General features: G+C 38.0%; 1 protein-coding gene across 1 annotated transcript; it reads right to left on the minus strand.

Annotated features, from left to right (window-relative positions):
- Window positions 1-13,769: 13,769 nt before the first annotated feature.
- Window positions 13,770-16,296, minus strand: LOC140842969 (uncharacterized). Its single transcript, XM_073211183.1, has 2 exons — window positions 15,755-16,296; window positions 13,770-15,672 (listed from the first exon to the last, which is right to left on the minus strand). The coding sequence occupies exons 1-2, from the start codon at window positions 16,294-16,296 to the stop codon at window positions 13,770-13,772; spliced, it is 2,445 nt and encodes an 814-aa protein (XP_073067284.1).
- Window positions 16,297-16,887: the final 591 nt, after the last annotated feature.

Raw genomic sequence — 16,887 nt, forward strand, 5'->3', positions numbered from 1 at the left:
CTTTACTTGATTTTACTCAAGCCCACTAGCTAAATAATTATTTCCAATTGGGCTCTACAAGGCCCAATATTATTTAATTAATTCAACATTTGAATTAATTTAATTATTTGGACTCTACTAGGCCCACTAGTGTTTAATTAATTCAACACTTGAATTATTATAATTTAGTCCATAATAATGTTTATGAAAATCACAATTTTCAAATACATTATTCACTTGGCCTACTATTAATTTAGGAACGCATTCATAAATTAAAAGTTACATTTCTCTCATAGAAGTCATACTTCTTATTTTTTTTCCTACGCTTATAAACTCATTTATAACATGTTCAACACATTGAACTATTTTACTTCTCAACGGTATCTAAAAAACTAGTACTTGTGTGGCCTTCAATAGTTCATTGATACAACTAGTCGTGGGTTCACATCTCCATGTGATTCGGACTAAACATGTCCTTATATGAGCATACCCCAATTGCTCCATTCTTACTTATCAACTCCTTGATAACAAGAACGTCAGAACTCAAGTCTGATAGTACCCAACCAATCATGTTAAACGCCTAGCAGCATCGCTTACATGATTCCCTAGGTATCAAATGATAGTGCCTGCAAGAACCATTCAATTATGGTTAGCGTACAGTACGGTCCCTTCAACTCATATATCACGATCGATTCGACAACCATTGGTTTATCGAGAGTTGTCAATGAATCAATACTATATGTCATGCCGTAGTTGCATCGATGGTGTAATCTATGAAACCCCTTTCATAATTACCGTCATAATCTGATCAGAGATTTCCACCTTCATACACATGATAACACATAGGATATCCATACCCGAAAGTAAGCGGTGAATCCCCGGCTACAATGCATCGACTCCTATATGTTTCTACAGAACACCCAACCTTGCCACCTGATGATCCTATGAGAGTCGGTAAACAAGTCAAAGTGTAATTCTAGCACATAGATCTCAATATTGTCCCGGGTCATAAGGACTAATGGTGTACAACCATAAACTAGGACTTTTCCACTCGATAAGTGAGAACCACTTGGAAAGTCCTTTATAGAGGGTTGTTCAATGCACTATACCAGGAGCACCTATATGCATGCTCGGACATTACAATGTCCCTTACCAATGAAAGATTGTACTCACATCGCAGATACTAGTCTCGAACTCGAGCGGCCTATATCCTTCTTAGTTGCGGCTGAATCGACTAGGAACCGTTTAGAATATACAGTATTACAAATATGAGTTTCATGATACTCATCATATGAGCATCTCATTTTCTTTCTACTTTGTATATTCAAGGGCTTTATCTATGCAACTAGCATGGGTATACAGATAAAGAAGTGCCAAAATAATAATTTCAAATATTATTAAAATAAATATTGTTCATACATAGAGTTTAAACATGAACCATCGTCCAACATTTGGCTCGACGGGCACCTACTCTAACAATCTCCCACTTGCACTAGAGCCAACTACACATATGCTTTAAATCCATCGATTCGGGATGCTTCTCGAACAATGGTCCAGGTAAAGGCTTAGTTAGTGGATCAGCAACATTATCTGCGGAGCCGACTTTTTCAATCGTGACATCTCCTCTTTCCACGATCTCTCGGAGGATGTGGTACTTTCTCAATACGTGTTTGGACTTCTGATGAGACCTCGGCTCCTTTGCTTGAGCAATGGCTCCCGTGTTGTCACAAAACACCGGGACAGGAGCAACTCCATTAGGAATGACGCCCAACTTTTGGACGAAATTCTTAATCCAAACTGCCTCCTTTGGTGCAGCTGATGCAGCAATATATTCTGCCTCAGTGGTGGAATCCGCTGTACTGTCTTGCTTGGAACTCTTCCAAGAGACAGCAGCACCATTGAGCATGAATATGAATCCAGAGGTTGACTTCGAGTCATCGATATCACTTTGGAAGCTAGAGTCGGTATAGCCTTCCAATTTCAGTTCTCCACCCCCGTAGACCAAGAGCAATTTATTGGTCCTTCTCAAATACTTGAGGATGTCTTCACAGCTTTCCAATGTGGAAGACCGGGGTTCGATTGATATCTACTCAATACACTTAGTGTGAAAGCCACGTCAGGACGTGTAGATATCATTTCATACATGATGCTACCAATCGCAGATGCATAAGGAATGCTTGTCATCGCCGCTATCTCTGCATCAGTCTTGGGAGACATAGACTTGGATAGGGACATGCCATGACACATTGGTAGATGTCATCTCTTGGACTCATTCATCGAGAACCGCTTCACGATGGTATCAATGTATGTGGACTGGGCGAGACCAAGCAATCTTTTTGATCTATCTCTATAGATCTGTATTCCCAATACAAAAGATGCTTCACCCAAGTCCTGCATCGAGAACTTACTCGCTAACCATATCTTAGTTGATTGCAACATTCCTACATCATTCCAAATGAGTAGAATGTCATCAACATACAACACCAGGAATGTCACAGCACTCTCACTGACCTTCTTATACACACAGGGTTCCTCAGGATTCTTAGCAAAACCAAACTCTTTGATTGTACTATCAAATATGAGGTTCCAACTCCTAGATGCCTTCTTTAGACCATAAATAGATCTTTGAAGTTTGCATACCATATGCTCACTTCCGATAGATGTAAACCCTTTGGTTTTAGACATATAAATCTCTTCCTTAATATCCCCATTAAGAAAGGCTGTCTTAACATCCATCTGCCATATCTCATAGTCATACCATGCAGCTATGGCTAGCAATATCCTTATGGACTTGAACATTGCAACTGGAGAAAAGGTTTCCTCAAAGTCACCTCCTTGTCTTTGAGTATATCCTTTTGCCACCAATCGCGCCTTGAAGGTCAATACCTTCCCATCCGCCCCAAGTTTCTTCTTGTAAATCCATTTACACCCTATGGGAACAATTCCCTCAGGTGGATCCACGAGATTACACACTTGGTTCGAATGTATGGAATTCATCTCAGATTCCATTGCTTCAAGCCACTTGGATGGATCGGCATCAGATAACGCTTCCTTGAAGTTCCTTGGATCACATCCATGGTTAGGCTTATCATGGCCCTCTTCAAGAAGCAGACCATACCTCATAGGTGGTCTCGAGACTCTCTCGGATCTTCTAGGAGCTTGTATCTCCTCTCTTGGCTCTTCGGGTGTGGGTTCTACAATTGTGGGCGTCTCTCGAACCTCTGCGAGTTCTATCATCTTCCCCTTTTCTATCCAATAGAAATTCCTTTTCCAAAAATGTTGCATTCCTAGAAACAAACAACTTTGTTTCTTAGGGATGATAGAAGTAGTATCCAACCGAATTCTTTGGATATCCCACAAAGTAACATAAAATTGATCGACTATCCAATTTATCTCCCACTACCTGCTTCACATAAGCAGGGCACACCATATTCTAAGATAAGAATATTTGGGTGGCTTACCATCCATATCTCATACGGTGTCTTGTCAACTGGCTTTGAATGGACATTGTTCAACAACAGTGCCGCTGTCTCAAGCGCATATCCCCAAAAGGATGACGGCAACTCCGTGAACCCCATCATAGACCAAACCATGTCCATCAAAGTCTGGTTACGACGCTCTGAAACACCATTCAACTGTGGTGTAGCGGCGGAGTCCACTGCGAGAGAATCTCATTCTCCCTAAGATACTCTTGGAACTCGGCACTCAAGTACTCACCACCTCGATCCGATCGAAGTGTCTTGATGCTTCGTCCCAATTGCTTCTCTACTTCACTTCTGAATTTTTTGAACCTTTGAAAGGCTTCAGACTTGTATTTCATCAAATACACATACCCATACCTCGAAAAATCATCGGTAAAGGTGATGAAGTAGGCATGTCCATGCTTAGTGGTGATGCTAAGCGGACCGCACACATCGGTATGGATCAAATCCAATAACCCTTTGGCTCGCTCCACATGGCCCTTAAAGGGAATCTTGGTCATCTTTCCTTTTACACAGGATTCACAAGTCGTGAGAGCATTAATATTAGACATATTAAACATGTCCACTCCCACTAGCTTGTTCATCCTTCTTAGGGAAATATGTCCTAATCTAGCATGCCATAATTGTGCCGAATTTAGAGTATCTTGTTTGCGCTTGTTGTTGTTGTTATATCTTGGACATTGTTAAGTGGAATATCTTTCAATTTTAAGGTGTAGAGACCGTTTTCAAATTCTCCAGTACCAATTAAACATTTATTCTTGTAAATATTGCAAACACCTTTGCTAAATAAACAAGAAAATCCATCTTTATCTAACATAGAAATGGAAATAATGTTCTTCACCAATTCAGGTACAAATAAAACGTCTCTTAAAATTAACTTAAAATCATTGTTCAAAAGCAACGAAACATCTCCAACAGCTTTGGCAGCAACTCTTGCCCCATTTCCCATCCTCAAGAAGGTCTCACCTTCCCTGAGACTCCTACTTCTTCCAATCACCTGCAAATCATTACAGAGATGTGAGCCACAACTGGTATCCAATACCCAAGAAGTAGAGTTAATAGAAATGTTTACTTCAATATAGAACATACCATTTCCAAAACTCTTATGGGCAAGATATTCCCTGCAGTTACGCCTCCAATGTCCAGGCTTCTTGAAGTGGTGATAGATGTCAACGGTCTTGTCAGCCTTCACTGGTGTGGCTGCCACTACGGGACCCGGAGTCTGCCTCTTCAAGGGCATGCTCTTCTTGGGACGTTGGAAAGAACGCTTCTTTCCCTTCCCAGGTGGACCGGTCTTCGTACCAGATGAAGAGCCCACAAAAAGAACCGGCTTCTCTTTCTTGATGGTGGACTCAAAAGTCACAAGCATGTTCACCAACTCCTCAAGGGTCGGCTCCATCTTGTTCATGTTGAAGTTCATCACAAAAGGATCAAATGAGCTAGGCAGCGATAAGAGCAACACGTCGGTGGTCAACTCTGAAGGCAAGATCAGATCCATGCCAACGAGCTTGTCTACGAGCCCAATCATCTTTAGGCCATGCTCATGGACCGAGGCCCCATCTCGCATGCGCATAGTGACCAGCTCCTTGACGGTAGCATGCCTAAGAGGCCGAGTCTGCTCACCAAAGAGCTCCTTGTGGTGCATATGAATGTCAGCAGCATTCTTTGCATCCTCAAAACGCCTCTGCAGCTCATGATTCATATAAGCTTGCATATAACACCTAGCCTTCAAGTCATGGTCACACCAATCCTTTTTGGTCTGCAATTCCTCAGGAGTGCAGCTAGTCGGAGCCTCTGCAGGGGGCGACTCAGTCAGTGTATATGCAATCTTTTCCGAGTTCAAGACGATTTTTAGGTTTCTCAGCCAAGTGAGGTAATTAGGTCTGGTTAATACGTGTTTTTCGAGTATGACAGAAAACGGATTGCGAATGAAGACATTGTCAAATTTTGTACTGAAAAGTAAAACAGATAAATGTTAATGACTATTTTAAAATATTTAGTAAGATATAAAGTATGTACTTTTACTTTATAAATTTTCGCTCCCACTATTTTGACATTTTCACTACCCTCTAGTGAAAACGGGAAACTCCTTTCCTCAGTAGGTACGTAAGGTCCAATTAGCGAATTATGAACCCGAATAATATCAGCCAATCACAATTCCTAAAAGGTAGTTTCCAATTGCATCACAATGCAACCCTTTACGTAAACTTTTGTCTCACGTTTGATTAGGACCCAATAATATGACGTCGTTCATCTTCACGTGTCAAGCCTTACCCATCGATGTTGAACCTTAATGGACGGTCGCCATGAGTTCCCCCAATAATATGAGCCGAAATCATGGGAGTTCCACGTAGTTCAGATCACCATGTCAATGGATGTCACAACTTTCCGGCACCCAGGGCTCCCCCAATAATATGAGCCGAGCCCCGAGTACGGGTAGCGTTCATCATGCACCCATTGTCGATGGAAGACATGGAAATTATAAACAAATTTATAATTCCCCTTTTCGGGCTTGATATTAATTTTGAATCTTATTCAAAATGAGGGTTTTAAATTTTGAAAGGTCTCATCATTAATTTTATTTAAAAATCGCCATGTTTGATCGGATTCATGCAACTTTGTTATTATCATAATAATAACGCACATACTCATTATTTATAGCATATCGTGCATATATTATAAACAGTAAACAAAACAAGGATGATCAATCACCCAAATACTAATGGCCCGTGTGAGCTAAACACGGGCCTAGGTCCAATCCTAGGGAAATGCATGGGATGCAAATGCAACTATTACATTAGCTTCCAATATTTACATGTCTTCGATCTTCATAATCATCATGGCCACCATCTTCCAATCTTGATCATCTACTATACTAATATTTACAAATAAATATCCATTGCAAATAGAGATACATCTCATGGGGGGTGGGAACGGGCCATAAACCAAGCCCACTTTATAAATTGATAATTATTACAATCATTCAACACAAAATATCCTAGCATACACCTAGCAAATTGGGCTTGGGCTTTTGATCATCCTTCATGCATAATATCACATATCATACACCATCAATTAATTATCACAATAACTAATTGATCCAATATTATATATCTTGAACCAATCACTAACCGCCACGATTATAAACTAAATTAACAAAGTATACAAACACCTTTGTCTACTTTCCAATTAATTTATTTATAACCGAATTTCTTATAAATCACAATTTACTATAAATAATTAAAGTCCAACTTCAATTATTTATTTTACGAGAAAAATTTGCAACTTTTGTAATTTTAAACTTAAGGGCCCAAAAACTTATTTTTTTCACCAAAAACATTTTGGCCCATCTAAAATTTCACAAATATGTTAGCCATCCAATGGCCCAACAACTCAAGGCCCATGACACTTTGATAATCCAAAACACTTTTAGAAACCCTAGTCGTCATCGCCGTCGCCAAAGCTCCGTCGCCGGATTCCGGCAAAAAAATTATTTTTTTTATTTTTTAAAGGGGGATTCGGGCAGCCGGCTGCCCGAAATGGGCAGCCCCTCGGGCATCCCGAGCTACCTGAAATGGGCAGCAAGTTGCTGCCCGAAAAATCCCTCTCATTACCTTGATTTTGTTGCAAATTTTCATCTCAATCGTTTAGAAATCGCCCTCAATATAATATTATGTATATGCTACAAAAAAACTAGTACCCTTAGCTCATGATACCACTTGAAAGGGATCGTTTTAGGTGACCGAAATGCACAAAGGAAGCAAATTTTTTTTTGAATTTTACACATAAAATTTCAGCCACCTTGTGTACTAGGTGTAGCATATACAAAATCTCAACTTTGTCATACATAGGGTGTTGAGAAAATCGTTACCTATCAATCTGAAGAGATTGATGATGGCACCAACCAAGTTGTAAACAACTTGGCTCTTGAATGGGATGGCAATCTACAAGCTCTCCTCCTTTCCTTCAAGAATTAAGCCCACCACTAACTTTGTAGATCCACATCACACTTGCACTAGAAAATGTAAGGCTTTTTCAAAGAGAAGTGACTTGTTTCTCCAACAATTGAAGAACACAAAAATGAGAGAAAATTTTGGGAGAAAACTTGATCAAGTTTCGGCCAAGGTGGTATGAATTGGGAGAGGGATGAGTTGTCTTGGTTGTGGGAAAAGTGAAAAAGTTGTCTTGCATGCCATGCAATATTTTAATCAAAGGTAATCCACAACCCTTCACCTCCCAAGCATGCAAAACCTAATGGGCTTGTAACATTTATAAAAGACCCATGGACTTTTTAATTGTCTCAAATATATTTGAGCCCAATTAGATTTACTTGATTTTACTCAAGGACACTAGCTAAATAATTATTTCCAATTGGGCTCTACAAGGCCCAATGTTATTTAATTAATTCAACACTTGAATTAATTTAATTATTTGGACTCTACTAGGCCCACTAGTGTTTAATTAATTCAACACTTGAATTATTATAATTTAGTCCATAATAATGTTTATGAAAATCACAATTTTCAAATACATTATTCACTTGGCCTACTTTTAATTTAGGAACGCATTCATAAATTAAAAGTTACATTTCTCTCATAGAAGTCATACTTCTAATTTTTTTTTCCTACGCTTATAAACTCATTTATAACCTGTTCAACACATTGAACTATTTTACTTCTCAACGGTATCTAAAAAGCTAGTACTTGTGTGGCCTTCAATAGTTCATTGATACAACTAGTCGTGGGTTCACATCTCCATGTGATTCGGACTAAACATGTTCTTATATGAGCATACCCCAATTGCTCCATTCTTACTTATCAACTCCTTGATAACAAGAACGTCAGAACTCAAGTCTGATAGTACCCAACCAATCATGTTAAACGCCTAGCAGCATCGCTTACATGATTCCCTAGGTATCAAATGATAGTGCCTGCAAGAACCATTCAATTATGGTTAGCGTACAGTACGGTCCCTTCAACTCATATATCCCGATCGATTCGACAACCATTGGTTTATCGAGAGTTGTCAATGAATCGATACTATGTGTCATGTCGTAGTTGCATCGATGGTGTGATCTATGAAACCCCTTTCATAATTACCACTATACTCTGATCAGAGATTTCAACCTACACACGCATAACATATAGGATATCCATACCCGAAGGTAAGCGGTGAATCCCCGACTACAATGCATCGACTCCTATATGTTTCGACAGAACACACAACCTTGCCACCTGATGACCCCATGAGAGTCGGTAAACAAGTCAAAGTGTAATTCTAGCACATAGAATCTCAATGTTGTCCCGGGTCATAAGGACTAATGGTGTACAATTATAAACTAGGACTTTTCCACTCGATAAGTGAGAACCACTTGGAAAGTCCTTTATGGAGGGTTGTTCAGTGCACTCTAACAGGAGCACCTATCTGCATGCTCGGACATCACAATGTCCCTTACCAATGAAACATGGTACTCACATCGCAGATACTAGTCTCGAACTCGAGCGGCCTATATCCTTCTTAGTGGCGGCTGAATCGACTAGGAACCGTTTAGAATATACAGTATTACAAATATGTGTTTCATGATACTCATCATATGAGCATCTCATATTCTTTCTACTATTTGTATATTCAAGGGATTTATCTATGCAACTAGCATGAGTATACAAATAAAGAAGTGCCAAAATAATAATTTCAAATATTTTTAAAATAAAGACTGTTCATACATAGAGTTTAAACATGAACCCTCGGCCAACACTTGGCTAGGCGGGCACCTACTCTAACAATTTCGAAGTACTGAAATGTTAGGAGCATTATTTCATCATTTTAAGTGTATTATAATCATGACTAAACGATGGTTCGGTGTTGGTTCGGGTTGGCATGGAGTCATGATTAAATATCAAGTCATTGGACGTAATTGTCTCGTTTTTGGAGTGAATTACAAAGTTTGGGCAAGTAAATCATTTTGCATATTTTTTATGTTAGATTTAAGTCACAGCGCGCCTGGGAACGATCCAACCCATTTGGTAAAATTAATACAGAATATTTAATTATGTTATTTAATTATATTACATGCAAAAATATAAAATATTCATTTTTGAGATCTTTACAATATTGCTTGTGGCCACTTCATTATCATGGGATTATTACTTCACCCGATGGTCACTTTCCGGTTCAGTTCAGTTCATTTATTGGTACGGATAACCAGTCCAAGGGCTATGATGATCTCTACCGCCCAGTATACTGTGGTTTAGTCTGATCAGGCGATCCAGTTCAGTTCAGTTCAGGGGCCACTTGCGTAGAACATAATCTCAACAGAAAATTTATGACATGTTATTTTATGACAGGGCTCGATTGAGCAAACGTTTCACTTATGATTTCCAGTTCAGTTATGCACGTATTATAATTACTCACGATATGATATTTTTACGTTATGCCAGCCTCATGATATTTTTACGTTGCATGAAATTTTATTATTATTACTCGTTATTTACAATATATGCATGTTGAGTCTTTAGACTCACTATACTTGATTGTTGTAGGTACTGATGAGGTCGGGATCGAGGGCGGGGACCAGTGAGCCATCTTGGGTCGGCAGTAGTGGAACCCGAGGACCTCATTTTCAGCATTTACCATTTTTTTATGCTCAAACATTTTATCTTTTGTTGGATTATTTTAAATTGCTATTTTTCAAACAATAATTACTTCCGCTGTTATTTCGAATATTTTAAACATTTAATATTTTCATCAGTTTATTTATTTAAAGAGGCATTTTAATTAGTTAAAGAGAAAATTTTAAATTTTTCCGCAAATTTTCAAATACGAATTTGGAGCCTTTACAAGGTGATTGCATGATATAGATGCACAAATATATCGTTTAGAAAATTTTCAAAATATGAACAAGTACCACAAAAAATATTATATAAATGCACAAATATTGTAAGTTAGACATATACCCCATGTAAACTAAAATTTGTCTGGCACCTATCTCCCTCATCTCCATAAAGCGTAAGATATCTTCTCTTAGCAACCGTATGCTTTTAGGACGTCCAAACATAGCGTCCTCAAACTCAATGTATATGGTATCCGATTAATTTATCAATCAAACAACATGAGAGTAGATATACTTGCACGACATGGATAATGTTTTCTAAATTTCTTTGAAATTGTCGCGTTGACCAGGAACATCCGCAAGCGCAAATGATTGAGGTTTCCCCTCCCTCTACAATTTAAAATATTACTCATACAAGTATTTAAAATAAAACATTGTTCGAACAACATATCTGACAGTTGCAAACACAAAGTCAAATGAAAACCTAAAGTACCTTTGTCGTTGGAAAAATAACCAACTCTTTAGGCCAACCAACAATGACTCCAACAGCATCATTGATGATTGTTGGTCCAAACTTAATTGGGATCGGAAACTGTGCTTTTTCATCTAAGACAACATCAATAGATACCTTGAAGTTCTCTTCCCCAAGTGGAACATAGTGAATCATAACATTTGGACCTCCTTCTGATATTATTGTGCCATAAGCCACCACGTTTTCGCGTTCTTTTACAGCCAGGTGACATTTTTTCCCCTTTCAAGAACAAAAAGACATGATATATTTTTATATGGAGGTGAATAGAATTTAATTGACATCAAAATTCAGAGACATACAACCTTCGTATTTAAAGTGCTGCAATAATAAACTTCTTCTACATCATCTGACAATTTTGAGTCTTTCACTCCTGAGAACTTGTTTGATGCTGCAGTCTCAGAAGATCGATCATTGATTAATGGTGGAATCACAGCAAGTTGAGAACTCAGCATCTCCAAATCAGCTTTCAAACTTTTAGTCTCCTCCGATTGTGCTTTTACATTTTCAATCACAACTTTTGAGATTGTTTCTCTCTTCTTTCTTGGAGTTTTAAAGTATATTTGTGGTTTTACGAAACCTCCCACACCTCGAACCCTTCCATAGTGTTCTTGGCTTCCTAAGGCAGCGGTTAACACGTCATTCATTCCAGAAGATTTGAACTATCCTTTGCCTTTCTTTTCCAACAATTCATCCTACAATTGGAGACATGACAAATCAATTCACAAACTACAGTGTTATTTATCTAGGCAATATGGCGATTGAATAAAACTAAACATTTACAATTTTTTCAGCTATTTCTGATGTCTCCGAACATGTTATGTTGCCAGATTTGTCTTCTCGAGCTTTACGCCAAAGCATAGATCTATCAACTTCCTCATCTTCAGCAACCAATTTTTTGTTCCGCTACAATTTCAAAACTCATATGTTTAATAACATGAAGAACATGCTAAAAATTACAAATATATTGCTCTGTTTCTTACCACGTCAGCCTCCAAGCCGATGTAACCCTTGCGAGACATTCTGTGGTGATATTTACAATGCATGGTCCGTTGTTTTTGTTTTTCATGAGTAACATGCATGCATCATTATGTTGGCTCAGTTAAGTATTGAATTTAATAAATTCGTTAGGAAACATATCAATTATTAAAGTACCTCCCAAGATGGATCCAGTCTCGCGTCCACAAATGCTTTCCAATCCGTTAGTGGGAGTTGATACTGACTTGGTGGAGAAATCAACTTTTCAGGATTATCTTTGTTCGGCCAAACAAATCTACTAGTCAATTTGTTTTTGAAATCTCGCCACTTCTGAGATGCTGAATTCATCACAGCATACTCACTTTCTGACGCTAGTTCAAAGACATTCTGCAACAAAAACAGATTAGTTAGAGGTGCAAGTATGACTGTAAATTCAAATTGAAGCTTGTATTTACAAAAATCTCTTCCCACAGGTTTTGTTTTATGTTTTCTGGAACTTCAGGCCATGACTTTATACTGATTGGCACCATGGCTCTAGCAATAGAACCAATGTATGATTGTAAAGCCATTCAATTTGCATTGTATGCTGGCCGCCCCATGTCATCATAATCAATCTTTTCTTTTTTCCCCCATCTGGCAGTAGCAATTAGTTTACCCATCAATGTAGGGCCTCGCTTGTTCCTCTGCACATCTACAGGATGTTCTTCTCCATCAGTAATTATAGGGTGCTCTGCATTAGTAACTTCATTTTGCTTATTATCATGTACTCCTTGTATCATCTCAACTGTAGCATTTGTTTCCTTTTTTTACGACCCATTGAGCCTTTTTCTACATATTTACATGAATGAAACCAATGTTAAAACCTACACAATAATATTAACCATTAAAATAACATAAACAATAATTCTAATAAAACATGTATAAACATGACATAAATAATAACAGAAACAATAATAACATAAATAATAAACATGACTTGTAGAAACATGACATAAATAATAGCAATGATGTTATGTTTATAGCATAACAAAAAACATGACATAAAAGTGAAACTCGTCAGTTTTTCTTGTTCGTTTCCCAGCCACCCTCAGTTTCTGATCTAAAGTAACTTTCATGAGCCGGAATACAATGAGTATCAACATCATCAATTGGTCGAGAATCAGGAATACTAGTCCAACCATTATCATCTCCCTCATAACATCGATTTGGCACAGGGAGTACAATTGACCACCCTTTTTGTAATGGGTCATCAATATAAAAGACTTGATTGACTTGACTTGCAAGGACAAATGAGTCATTCTTGTGCCCTATTTTGTTCATATTGACCAAGGTGAATCCACATTCACCATTGTTGATTGCTTCTTTGTCATTTGCAACCCAAGCACACTTGAAAAGATGCACTTGAAATTGATGATAGTCCAACTCCCATATTTCTTCAATCACTCCATAGAAAGTCACGTCAGTCATCAATGGATTCTTATCTTTGGCACTACAGACAAGCATGGTGCTAGCAACTAGAGAAACCCCACTGTTTTGGCAAACTCTCTCATCATCCCGTGCCTTTGTTTGGTATAAATTGCCATTTATCACGCAACTACTATACTTAATGACTTGCCCACGTGGACCATGAGCCAGCCATGTCAATGTTGATGTCGTTCCACCATTGCAGCTATCTATTTCAGCATCCACCTGACATTTATACAATTAGAATAGGGTGATTAAAATACTAGCTCCAAACTGTTCACCGCAAAATGCATAAAGCAGATTTATCCACCTAACCTTTGCACGAAACCAGTCAATGAACTTCTTATTGTGAGCATCTTGTATCCACCTTTCATCTTTATCTTTTTTCGGAAATATTGACTTCAGGAAATATTTATGTTCACTGTGGAGATATTTATATAGCAATTTTTGTTGGATGTTAAATATTGACAATCACATGGGTGCAGAATTATAGAATAATGCAATACACTTACATAATGTAGGGAGATACTTCTTCTGTATTTTCCAGCACAGTCAAATGTGCTTGTTGAAGGTCAACTTGTGGCACTATAATTGGTGTTTTGCATGCTAAGAAGCCAGCAATGTTTGATTTGGGATCGCGATTTGATTGAGGTACCCCAATAGGATCAAGGTCATTTAGGTATTCCGAACAAAACTCAATTGCTTCTTCGGCTGAATATCTCTGAACAATGCAACCTTCAGGATGTTTTCGACTGCCTACATAACTCTTAAGCACCTTCATGGATCTTTCGAACGGGTACATCCACTGGAAGTACACTTGTCCACATAATCGAACTTCTCGAACAAGATGAACTGTTAAGTGAAGCATGACATCGAAGAAAAAAGGGGGGAAATACTGCTCCAATAAGCAGAGTGTAACAACCAAGTCAGATTGCAGCTTATTTAACTTGGCTACATCTATCACCTTGCAACAAATATCTTTGAAGAAGAAGCATAATCTTATGATGGCATATCTAACATGTTTTGGTAACGCATCACGTATGAGTATTGGCAGGAAATGCTGCATTAGAACATGACAATCATGAGATTTCAAGCCAATCAATTTCAACTCAGACAAGGACACAAGATTTTTCAGGTTCGATGAGAAACCTTCTGGGACTTTTATATCCATTATCGACTGACAAACTTTTAACTTTTCTTTTTTTGTGAATGAGCATGCAGCAGGAGGAAGATATGTTCTTTTTTCACCAAATTTAGGTGTCAATTCAGGCCTAACTCCCATTTGAACCATGTCCAACCTAGCTGCCACATTGTCCTTGGTTTTTCCTTTAACATTCATTAAAGTATTAATGAGAGATTCGAAGACATTTTTCTCTATGTGCATCACATCGAGACAATGCCTAACATGCAGGTGTTTCCAATAAGGAATATTGAAAAAAATTGATTTCTTCTTCCAACATTTTCTGAAATCTGTTGATCCAAAATCATTTTCTTCTTTACTATCTTCCAAATTATTGTCCTTTGCATTCTTTCTCTTTTTACCTTTCACAGTAATCTTCTTTTCGAAAACACACCTTATGTCAGAAAGCTTGTCAAACAAAGCAACCCCAGATAATGGTGTAGATGATTCTCCATGTTCTTCCATACCATCGAACTCTTTCATTTGCCTCCGATATGGATGAAACCGTGGTAGGAATCGTCTATGACCAACAAATGACATTTTCTTCCCATTTTCCAAATGCTTTGCACAAGTATCTTCTTTGCATACTGGGCATGCATAATAACCATCTGTAGTACATCCACTAAGGTTACCATAGGCTGGAAAGTCATTGATGGTCCATAATAAGACTGCTTTAAGAGTGAAAAATTGTCTTCGGTAAGCATCATAGACACCATCAACTCCATCCCACAATCGTTGAAAATCTTCAATGAACACATCAAGATAGACATCTATATCGTTTCCTGGCTGTTTAGGCCCTGAAATGAGCATAGTTAGCATGATGAATTTTCTCTTCATACATATATTTGGAGGCAGATTATAGGTGACCAACATAATTGGCCAGCAACTGTACCGACTACTAAGGTTGCTATAAGGATTAATGCCATCAGCTGCAAGTGCCAGGCGAAGATTTCTTGGTACACTTTCAAAGTTGGGCCACATATGATCCACCGACTTCCAAGATGGTGAATCAGCTGGATGACGTAACTGACCAGGAACTCCTTTGGTTTCTGCATGCCATGTTAAATTTTTGGAGGTACGTAGAGATTTAAACATGCGCTTAAATCTTGGTATGGGAGGGAAATACCACAACACCTTTGCAGGAACACCTTTCTTCTCAACGTTCTTTTTGGTTAGCTTCCACCGTGACAAGCCACATTTAGGGCAGTTTACGTAGTCTTTATATTGCTTACTATAAAGAATGAAATCATTGGAACAAGCATGAATCTTTTCCTGACTCAACCAAACAACTCAATGTCTTTTTTACATCATACATTTTGGTTGGCATGTTGTGATTATCTGGTAGCATATCCCCAAAATCCATTAATAGATAGAAAAATAGAGCGTCACTCATCCCATGCTTTGCTTTGGTGTTGTATAGTTTCACAATTGCACTCAACTTTGTGTAAGGCTTACATCCATTATACAAAGGTTTATCTACTTCCTCCAAAAATTCCATAAACGCTTCTGGATTTTCTGTATAGTTATCATATGATGCCTCACACATATTAGTGGTTTCAAAGTGTCCGTGATAGTTACCAATTGGCTCCTTGTTTGTGCTCCAATTTACTTTGTGACTTTCAGCAAACTCACCATGCCAAATCCAATTCACATATTTTTGACTAAAACCATGGAAATAAAGATGCTCTCGAATGGACTTAGCTGGTCTTTTTTTAAGATTTTTACATTTGCAACAAGGACAATGAATTAAATTGGGGTCAATATGGGGATTCTCTAAACAACCTCTGATAAACAGTTCCACACCCTCCTCGTACTGTTTTGACCTTCTATCCGAGTGAATCCAAGATTTATCCATTTCAATACTGCAAAATACCAGAAATATATAACAATAAATTTGATTTAAACCTGAAAATATTACATTTAATAATGTCATTTTCAATTTAATTTGTTGAACGGAAAAAAAAATGAAAGACTGATGAAAATAAAGCAACATTGGTAAATAGATAGTTTAATCAAGAAAATTAGTACAGACAAATGGATATCTCTTCATAGCACGATTGGCAAAGCCTCAACACACAGATGCATATAAGTTAGAAAAACAAAAAAATTTGACGGAGAGAATGACTAACAAACACCGTCATGTCCAGTCCTCAACACACAGTGCATATAAGTTAGAAAACCGAAAATTAGACAATGCCTAACAAGAAGGGACAATAAATAGTTTAGACAATACCGAAAATTAGGAACCCAGAGACGGGCAACCAATGCGACAACAAGAAATTAACCAATTATCGTTCCAATCAATACCATACCTCGGGAAACTGGTGACGGACTAACACAGGTAAAGCAATATCGTTCCAGTCAAAATGGAGAAGAAACAAAGGCGCAGGGGATGGCGGTTGTGTATCTCAGTCACTTCTTCCGTCTCAGTGCTTTGAACGGTGGT

This window comes from Primulina eburnea, chromosome 10, assembly GCF_022965805.1.
Source record: "Primulina eburnea isolate SZY01 chromosome 10, ASM2296580v1, whole genome shotgun sequence".
NCBI lineage: Eukaryota > Viridiplantae > Streptophyta > Magnoliopsida > Lamiales > Gesneriaceae > Primulina > Primulina eburnea.

Coding starts and splice junctions, on each gene's coding strand:
- LOC140842969 (XM_073211183.1), bottom strand. CDS start 16,296: ATGGATAAATCTTGGATTCACTCGGATAGAAGGTCAAAACAGTACGAG. Junction 15,673..15,754: donor CACAACATGCCAACCAAAAT/GTATGATGTAAA, acceptor CATTCTTTATAG/TAAGCAATATAAAGACTACG.